Here is a 10,563-nt window from a genome sequence, read left to right as displayed (position 1 = left end):
AGAGGTGCAGTACTGCGCCGAGCTGGTGCGGTGAGTGCCCGGGGAGGAAGGCCTGCAGACGCGCGGGTTGTCCTCTCTAAGAGAAGAAGGCGGCGAGTCTGTCAGAGGAAGGCTTGCGAGCGCTTCCCTCCTGACGGAAAGGCTGCTGAGCTTCCCGGAAAAGGGGACTGGGGTTTCCTCCAGGCCGCCCTCGGCCTCGCCTAGCCGCTAAAATACCCCCTGCGGCCCTGAAGGGAACGGCACCAGCGGATGAGGTTGCTCCGGCACCTCGCCGTTTCAAGGGGGAGCCGCGGCAACTAGATAAACCTTTAAGCTACATGGATGACTTAACGTCTAAACGGCAGTTTCCCTCCTCTGCTTCTTTCACAATTGCTTTTCTTCTGAAATATTGAACGTTTCCATTTCTTTGTCTCGGCTTCACCGAAGTGGATGTTTAAAAATAATAGGTGTCGTCAGATCTTCTTGGCTACTGGGAAATAGCCAAGTTTCCCAAGTATTCCTTGGGAAAATGAGCAAAAGCAGAGGAAATCCGACAGCTGGACAGACAGCTCAAGTAGCTCAGACCTGAAGGCAGGAGGGGGAGGAAGACTAGTTTTCAAAAGTATCTGGTTTTGGTCAAATCCAAAATGCTGCAAGAGGAGCAGGAGTGCAAGTCAGACATTTCCAGGCCAGGCAAGATTTCCTGCTTGGCGTCTGGGCCGTATGCAAGGCACCTTAGCTGCTTTCTAGTCCACAGGAGTTCAGAGGTATAAAGTAAAAAATTAAACAAGTCTCTCTGTAAAGACTTAAATAATTTCTTGTTGGATACTGTTGTCCTAGACGGTTGACAAAAGCAGGGAGAAGGCTTCCAAGCATGTATAGAAAGAGTGGAACAGGACCATCTTCTCCATGCTGATGCTCATAAATATCTTTTACGATATAAAGGTGTCTGTGGTCAGCAGTAATGTTTGAAGTAGGAAAACTAATGGAAAGAAATGTGACAATCTTAAATTTTCTGTGCAACACCAAGCAGCAGACCTTTACAGATGCATCAGAATGCATACCCAGGTTGTATTTTCCTTGATAAAACTTCAGATTACAGTTTTGTTTTCCTGACTACCCAGGATTTGTTTACCAGTTACTCAGGAGATCAGAGACTATGTGTGCAGTCAATATACTGGTAAAGTTAACATATACAGGTAAAATGTTTTCAGTAACAAACAACTGTGAACAGAATAGATAGGTTCCGAGGCACAGAAGCTGAGATGGTTGAATTTAAACTTTTTTTTTTTTTTTAAACCATACAAAAGACTAATTATAAAAATACACAAGTATTCAAAATAATGAAAGGTGGTTATGCCTTTGGCATCATTTAATTGAAACTGCTGTTCACAGTAGCTCATACATTGCATGGAAATATAAGTTATAAAAAATAGAAGGAAGGAGTTACTATTCAAACAGAAATAAAACGCATGAAGCTATGCAAGCATCAGCAACTCCCCAGTCCTGAATTTGAGTCTCCCGCACATTAGGAAGAACAACAACTGAGCTATGCTTTATTGATGTAGATTCATGCAACTTTTTGCAATACATCCCTTCTCTTGGGTTTTCATTTTTATGTTAAATAACTCTTTTACTAGTAGCTTTAAGCTATTTGATTAAAACTGTTTCCCTAGTAGGTATGTTTTCTGTCTCTTGCTGTTTATGATGTCTGCTCTGGAAGACAAGCTTGTGACTTGATGGTGTAATGTGGAAGAAATTCTTTTTACAACTTTAAATTTTTCATTGTACTGAAAGTCCAGTAATGGTCATAACCGACTTTTCTTCCATCTGTGGGTTCATATGTAAGGTTATGCTTATTTGAGAGGGAGACTATGAAAAACACTCAATACAAGACTTAAGGTCATTCCTTCCTTTCATCATTCCTTACCCTACTACCAGGAGAGCTGGGGTGGAACATGACTTATAGCAATATCAATTTTGTTTTACAGGCTGAGGCTTAATGGATTTGCATTTCTGCTGTTATGTCCAAGGGTGCACTGTCTGCATAAAATTCACATTTCTTTCTGATTTTTTTTCGTAGCTATTTTTTGGTACACTTAATTTTCAAGCTTAGAATAATTGAAAAAAAAAACCCAACATGCCAACACCATTACTAGAGGGAAGACAAATTTCTCTATTGTGCTGCTGTATACTTTGTGTGGTGTGTTTGTTTGTTTCCTTTCTGGAAGTAGAGGTGGTTCTGTACTGGTGTGAACAACCCAGGCAAACTGCATAACTGGAACTGGGAAACTGTGGCTCTAAACCATGCAGCTCTACCCAGGGTGGGCAATCCCAAGTATTACTATGGTCAGCCTTCAAAAAATTACTAGATTTTGAGCTGATAATACTTTTCAGAAAGTGTCTTAATTGAGGGAGGTTTGATGCATCTGTTCTTTAATATGAAGGTGACCTTCAAAGCCTGCCAAAATTCACAGATACAAATTTTTTTGGTTGATGCTTCTGGATTTGCACCAAGCTCTAAAACAAGTTTCACAACTATTGTGAAAACTCAAAGCATTTGCTAGTTTATCAGCTGCTGTGTATTGTAGAGGTAAGAACCTCTGTTAATCTCACTTCCTTTTTTTTTGATGCTAAAAGTAGCAACCCTAATAACCCTTGGTCTTAGTTTGGCTTTGCTATTCTAAGCTCACATTCAAATGAAGTGTGAGTACATATAAGAACAGCGGACTTCATGGAAATGAGTAAATGTGTTTTCCTTGACAGCTGCTTCTCCACTTGAGGTGAAACTTGGAGTTGCTGGTCTTGTTCTAATGATGAATCAGGTTGTTCAAAACAAGCAATTTAGTTTTTCAGAGGTGACTAAGTGTTTTTGTTAGCTACAGTGACGTATGAATTTGCAATTTATGATTCTGTGCACTGTGATTTTTTTTAATTTAATGGCACACCCAAGTGGCCAAACAAAGGCATATCACTCTAGATTGGCAACAAGTTACCTGCAGTGGAACTGCCAAGACCATAATTTTTATGTTTTGAATATAGTTGCTGATGAACAAAAACTTACGGGTTAAGCAAGTGCTCTTCTGCCAAGCTTCAAAACGCAATCTTTTAAAGAAATATGGTTTCATGTTTGGAACAGGAGTCTGAAAGTCAGACAATCTGGATTCTATTTGCAGTTCTGCCGCAGCCTTGTTACGTGGCTTTAGCCAAATATCTTGAGGTCTGGATTTGAGAGGTGCGCTGAGAGCTCAGACAGCACCCCCTCTCTCTTGGTGTTTGTCTTATTTTAAAATAAGCTTAAAAGCTGTTACTTCTTGCAAAGTCAGAGTTTTGAACTATAACTTATTGCTACTATTTTAGGAGTTCAGTGCTAAGCCATAGCATGCCCAATTTACATAAAGCTATAAATAATAAATGTATTTTTTCATCCTTTTCTAGAAAGCGTGACTATGAAGGGTTTCTCAGTTCGCTGCTGTTGCCTGCGGAATCTCGAGCCTCTGCTTTTGCCTTGAGAGCCTTCAATGTGGAACTGGCTCAGGCAGGTATTAAAAATATATTTGTGAACTCTGGAAATGTAAAATAACACTTTCTATATTCTAAATTACAGTAGTAGGTGGTTGTTTGCCAAGATTAACTTTTTTGTACTATAGAGGGCAGTGAATAGATAGTGCAATACAAACCTCTAGTTTGAATGGCCCTTGAAAAGTAGCCAGCCTCCTCCATTTTATTTTGTATAGTTTTTCTGACTTTTCTTGTTGTTGTGCATTTTAAAATTAAATCATAACAAACAGTCTGTGGTACTTGATACAGTTACGTGATTGCATCTATGTTCTGGCTTCAAATGCAGTGACTGAATCGGTGAAGTGCTGCTAAATTCTATCTGTAGAAGGTCTGTCAAAAACCTGGATGATATAATCAGTCCCAGGTCTTTGTTGGCAGAAGACAGCTAATGGAAAGGCTGCTGGGAGGGAAGTTTGTAATTATGGAATTGTGGGAGGGGAGCGGCTGCAGTCTCTTGCTTTTGCTAGGTGGCCAGGAGCTGCCAGTGCAACCAGGAAAGTTGGTAACCCTTGCCAGAAGGGAGCGATCCAGGAAATGTGCTGACCAAGCAAAATCCCAGATCAGCTGCTGTGGGCTGTGCTTCTGGCAACCTGTGGTGCTGCCCTCCCTCGCTGCTGTTACCACTGCTTTCTTCTGGGAAGAAAGCTAAGGTGAGGGTTGCCCAGGCCTTAATCTCCCATGGGTTTCAAAGTCAGGTTGTGGTGAAGATTTTTTTTTTTCCCCTCCACTCTCTGTGGTGTTTGTATGCTTTATGAGGAATAAACATAAATTATTATGTTTAACAGAACTGAGCACTTTCCCTGCTGAGTTTGGCTATGTCCTGTGTCTGTCTTTTCAGTGTAGATAGACCAGGTGCCTTAAAGACACTGTGAATTTCACTCCAGATGTATCCTTTCCAGATTAAAGACTCCATAACTCAGAAGACTACAGGTTTGATGCGAATGCAGTTCTGGAGGGAGGCTGTGGAAGATATATACTGCGATAACCCACCACATCAGCCAGTTGCTAGAGAACTGTGGAGGGTAAAATATACCTTTATTGTCCTAAAATTCATTTAACTAAAATATTACTGTGGGGAATAACGTAATTGTTTTGTGTGTGCATAGTTAACAGCTTTATTTTATATAAAACAGAATGTAAGCTGTTTTTGTGTCTGTGTGTGATGCTTTAAGTTATGTACAACCAAAGAGCAGAGTTGGAGAAGGAGGATCTTTAGGTAGGACCTACTTGGAGGGTCAGACTTCTGTGAACCATCTGCTGTTTTTCTCTTCTGTTTACGTGAAGGACAGAGTAAATTTTGGTAAGCTGTAAGTTGACAGCAAGTAAAGTGCGTAAGTATACTTCCCTGAGCCAGTGCTAGTCCTGCCTGAAGAAATAAAGCTGTACAAAAAGACAGAGACAGAGACAGTACAGAAGTTGAACTAGCAAATAGGGTATGAGGAAAAGCCCAAGACCTTATACCTGTTACAGGATAATAGGAAGAATCTTAATACAGTCTTCTCTCATTGAGAGTTGCTTGATGACTTCTATTTATGTATTATGTTTTGCACAGATCCTTTTGTATGCATTGAGTAACAGGGAATGTACTTTTGAACTTAAGTTTATTTTTACCAAGATGCCTTGAGTTCTGCAGGCACTAGAACATCACTAGAACATCACACATAAAGTACACCTACAGGTCTATTCCTCTGCTGGTCATGGCCAAAGAAACAGAGGCTTTCTTGCAAAATTTTTTGTTTCTAGTCAGGACTGTCATTGCTCTGTTCGATGGATGATTGAAGGTCTGAAGGCAGTGTAAGTGGATTTCCCCTTGATGCTGATACAGAACCACATAATAATGTCGTTGGTAGGGATCTCTGGGTGTCATCTAGTCCACCTTGCCACTCAGAGGTTTAACTTAAGTTGCCAGGGTCACATTGAGTGGAATTTTGAATTTCTTTGGGGTTGGAAATTCCATACATTGCTAATTTATCATCTTAGGGCCACAGGCCATAGTGAGTCTTAGTACCTTCCAAAAGAGCAGCTACCGTAAGGTCTGTTCTACAAGATCAGAACTTGCATTTAAACTAAAGAACTCAGAGCTCCTGGGCAGGAAAAGCTGCAGTTTGTTTAGATCTCAATAGCTGAATAGAGTTAACATAGATCCCATACGTGGTTGGGTTTAGGGACCTGCTGAAAAATAGCCAGTGAAACATGGAGCCTTCATCCAAGTATTCATCTGCATTGTTCCTGTTAAAATTCTGGGAAAAGCAGGACACTTGCTGTAACGCTGGATTAGAACAGTGCAGTTCCTGCAGGATTAGAGCATTTCACTTGTTGCCATCTTGGCTTCACATCCACTCTGCTGCACCTACGAGACCACAGAAATCAGTCCTTTCCAAATCCTCTTTCAGTGATTTTTGGCAGTGCTGAAACTGTGGTCTCTTGGTGACTGTTCCTTCAGATGTGAAATAAAGCATAAGTGAGCATTTGTTCCTGTCTACCAACACTCATGTTTAGATTAAAATTGAGATTTAAACAATATACAGTTTGTTTAACTAGGAGAAAATGTAGGTAAAACCAAGAACTAAAATAAAAGAAAAACACTGGTTAGAGTCACTTCTAGGAGGACTGGAGCTATTCGTAGGTGTCTCCAGCTCAGATAAAGTGTGTGCTTTAGCCACAACGAAGTGTTCATACAGCTAGAATAAAGACTGGCAAATGTTGTGAGCCTTTTTGTGGGATTATAGGAGTTGAAGATACACCTAGGGTGATATTTTAATGCAGACATTAAAATGCAGAATTAGTCGTTTTGCATGTCGATCTGTCTGTGTCTTTGCTTTTTATTTCCTCCTTTCTGTCTCTCTTCCAGCATATGGTAAACTTCTCAGGAACAAGACCATTTTCTCCCAAAATGCTTTTGTCTCCTTTCCAAGGAGGAACTTGCTTTAGTGTAGCTTAACTTATTTTTGTTTCTGAAGATATCCTCTCATTTAGTTGTCTGAGTCTGTTAGGTACAAGTTAGTTTTTGGGTATGATTGTATATATTCTTTCAGCCACTTTCAATTTCAAGACTACTTGTGTGTATCAATGTGGGGTAGAAATGTTTATTAGCAGAAGAGTAACTTATAGAAAACGCAGAACATTGTCATGGTTTTACCCAGCTGGCAAATAAGCACCACACAGCTGCTCACTCTCTCCCCTTCCTAGTGGGATGGAGGAGAGAATTGGAAGGGTAAAAAATTGGTGGTTGCGATAAAAACAGTTTAATAATTAAAAAGAAATAATAACAATAATTGCAAGGAAAAGAGGAAAAAAATAACAGAAAAATAAAACACAAGAAGGACAAGTAATGCAAATTAAAACAATTGCTCACCACCAACAAACCGATGCCAACCAGTCCCTGAGCACAGCAGCCTTGCCCTAGTTTTATTGCTGAGCATGACATCATATGGTATGGAATATCCCTTGGGTCAGCTGTCCCAGCTGTGTCCCCTCCCAACTTCTTGTGTACCCCCAACCTCCTTGCTCCTGGGGGAGTGTAAGGAGCAGAAGAGGCCTCGACTCTGTGTAAGCACTGCTCAGTAATAACTAAAACACCCCTGTGTTATCAACACTGTTTTCAACACAAATCCAAAATGTCGCCCCATATAAGCTACCATGAAGAAATTCAACTCTATCCCAGCCAAAACCAGTACAACATTCAGATATAAATCATTCAGATATTGGGATCAATTGCAACCCTTTCCATGTTGGAAAGAGTTGGCTAAGAGTGCCAGTCATCCTCCTTTCTCAGAAAACAGAAAATTGATTGCTGTGGTTTAGCTCCAGCCTGCACCACGCAGCCATTCTCTCACTTCCCCCTCCCCCAGTGGGATGGGGGAGAGAACTGGGAAAAAACTCATGGGTTGAGATAAAAACAGTTTAATAGGACAGCAAGAGAGAAGAAACAACAATGATAACAACAATAACAATGCCGACAAAGGAATGTACAAGAACAAATGATGCCCAATACAGCGATTGCTCACCACCCGGTCATCAATAGCCTGTCCCCGAGCAGTGATTTCTGCCCCACAGCTAACTCCAGTTTATGTACTGGGCATGACGTTATAAGGTAGGGAATATCTCTTTGGCCAGCCTGGGTCAGCTGTCCTGGCTGTGTCCCCTCCCAGCTCCCCGTGCACCCCCAGCCTGCTTGCTGATGGGGCAGCACGAGAAACTGGACTGTCCTTGACTACTTAGCAATAGCTCAAAACATCAGCACATTATCAACAGTTTCTCATCCCAAATCCAAAACATAGTGTCACACTAGCTTCTGTGAAGAAACCCAGCTCTATCCTGGCTGAAATCAGGATGCTGACTTTGAAGTGGAAGAAAGAATCGGCCTATCTCTGTGGTAACATTTCACGTTCCATATGATTTCTCTCAAGGAAGACCAACATAAGACAACCCAAACAGAAGTGGTTGTGAAATAAGATGCTGAAAAAGAATTCAGAATTTCTAGGAGCTCACATAGGTCTGAACACTGCAGAGTGCTGGAGCAAACAATCCAACCTGACCTGCTGGCCTTTACACTCAAGATGTGATTTTATTTCTACTTTTCAGAAAATAACCCAAGAATTTGAAGAACACTACTTTACAAATGTTCTAGAATTCATTGCAATTCTTAGAAAGAAGGTTTTGGAAAGACACCTGAACTCAAAGTATTGCAGAGCTGTTAATAGAATTAGCATGTCTTTTGCCTAGCATATTTTATGTATACTCTTTTCTTGCTGTTGAGTTTGTACAAGGACAATTTTGATTTTCCAGAATAAATACTGATTTATCATGTTAATTGTGTTCCTGAGGTTTTGTATATCCCAGAATACTCACATTTAGGTTCCAAGAGTTTTATGCACTAGTAAAGTATATAAATAGCCTTTAATAGTATTTCTAGAATTTTTAATAGCTCTCAGTGACTTTAATATAAACTTATATAGCAACTGTATGATGCTTGTTCTTACTTAACTGTCCATTTTGAACATTCGAAAAGTGAGACCTAACTCTCCATCCATTTCTGTGGAAGAAGCCAATTTTCAAAACTTTAGAAAAATGAGGACCTGCGTGTTTGAATGAAGGTAGCTCAAAATGGATGTAATGTACAAATTAGGTAATTTAGCAGAACTCAGTTGGGTGCCTTAAGTCTTGAGCTGTGACTACTTCACGGATTTAATTTACAAAATGGTACTCAAGATGAACAAATGAGAAGCAAAACTGGTATTTGTAGTTGTAACTTAAGATTTGCCTTTGCACACAGTACTTTCTCAAGCAGATTTTACTGAATCAACAAGAAGATCTAGTCTTGTCAAACCTTGAGAAAGTATTTTCAAATATAATGGATGTAAAGAAGTTGAGAGTGAGCTATAAAGTCTAAGATTGTGAGAAATGTGCTCCATAAGTTTTGCTTATAAATACTTATATGTGTGATTGTAGTCTTTCTGACAATGTGGTCTGCAAAATTCAGTGTGTGTAAGAGGATTGAAGACAAGTTGATAGAATGAAGCGGTACAGGAAGGAAGTTAAACACAAGATAAACCAAAAGAACAATATGTGACTATGAGATACTGTGAGACACTTTGTTAAACAAAAACATAATATTAATTATATTACTTTGTTAGCATGCTGTCTTTATGGTACATATTGGTATATTGTACGGATATTTTCTTGAAAATTTACAGGGGAAATCTTTTTATTGCTTGACTCTGGAGGAAACCATGTTCTCTTTGGAAAGTGAACATAGTTATCTGCAAATATTTTGTGGGAACATATGAATCCATGAAAGAATAAATTACTTTCAAAAATAGTATTAAAGAAATGCTTTTAGTTAACTGGCTTGATGTCCAAGACTTCTTTTTTTGTGTGCAACATCTTGTAACAAATGCCAGTTGAAAATTTTTGTATTTGAAGAAGATCCTCATTTTTCACTGACATGCCACTTTGATTTAACCCAGTGAATACAATCCTTGTAAGAAAAGGTTTACCTAAAACATATTTCAGCCTTCAGAATGCAGTACTATACTAATGTATACTTCTTGTATACATTAACATGGGTGTTTTATTTCATAATTTTCAGGCTGTCAAGAGGCATAACTTGACTAAAATGTGGTTCATGAAGATCATTGATGAAAGAGTAAGTATTTACCATTCAAAGTCTGATTCTGTTTTTAGTCATATTTGGGTTTTTTCCCTTATTTTTATGTTTTTGTGCGTAAAACAAAAGCTTAAGTAATTAATCTTTTCCAGACAGTAGCATTTAAGAATGGTACTGCTATATATCCTTTAATTCTCCCTTGATGCCCCTGCTCATAATTTCTGCTCTTCCTGGCCAAAAGGGCTAATAGAATTCTTTGTTTATTTTTGCTTTGAAATAGGTGTAGTTTGTGAGTCCGCATCTTTCTTGTTCCCTGCTCTGATGACCAGTGTATCTGTGCTCATGTTTTCTGTTGCTGGTCTCTGTTCCTGATTGGAAGTGGTTACCCCTAGAGGTAATCCATTGGGAGTTACACATGGATACCTTTCTGTGTGTGAGGGAAGTTCTGTCCTATGGGATTAAGTAGCAAGGTTTCCATATGCAACTGTTAAGAATTGTGGAAAACTACATTTTAACAAATGGAAGAGAAGAGGAACTCATACATGATCTTTTTTTTTGTCCCATTCCAATCCTGCCCCAAGAGAAAAGACATGTTGCATATTGCAAAAAGTTGCACAAATCTACATCATTGGCATCATATTATTCCTCCTCACCTCTTTCCTTACCGTATCTATTTTGCCTCTAAATAGCTTTCTCTTGTGATGAGTCATGGATATAAAATCTCAAAAATTAAATGACCCATCTGAACTTTCTTGTTATAATTTGCTGCTTCTCCTTATCATGGCTGTGGAGTTTTTTCTAAGCAGTGCTGTGAATCGGGGCATTCAAATCACATGAATTTTAAAATATCCACCCTATTTTGTGGAAAAAACAAGAGGATGGTACAGTGATGCTGCTGACACAGCAGCAGGAAC

The 10,563-nt window shown here is 39.4% G+C and overlaps 1 protein-coding gene across 1 annotated transcript in view; it reads left to right on the top strand.

Annotated features, from left to right (window-relative positions):
• Positions 1 to 4: 4 nt before the first annotated feature.
• NDUFAF6 (NADH dehydrogenase (ubiquinone) complex I, assembly factor 6) overlaps positions 5 to 10,563 on the top strand; it is a gene marked incomplete at its 5' end in the record, with an annotated part of 21,494 nt that continues 10,935 nt past the window's right edge. The window contains 4 exons of the mRNA XM_010294837.1: positions 5 to 30; positions 3,418 to 3,517; positions 4,440 to 4,562; positions 9,632 to 9,688. Of these exons, the coding sequence (XP_010293139.1) occupies positions 5 to 30; positions 3,418 to 3,517; positions 4,440 to 4,562; positions 9,632 to 9,688 (306 nt within the window). The remainder of the gene's footprint in view (positions 31 to 3,417; positions 3,518 to 4,439; positions 4,563 to 9,631; positions 9,689 to 10,563) is intronic.

Source organism: Phaethon lepturus, unplaced genomic scaffold (assembly GCF_000687285.1).
Source record: "Phaethon lepturus isolate BGI_N335 unplaced genomic scaffold, ASM68728v1 scaffold14819, whole genome shotgun sequence".
Classification (NCBI taxonomy): Eukaryota; Metazoa; Chordata; class Aves; order Phaethontiformes; family Phaethontidae; genus Phaethon; species Phaethon lepturus.
Note: the sequence above shows the minus strand (reverse complement) of the source record. Positions and strands in the feature narration are given on the sequence as shown.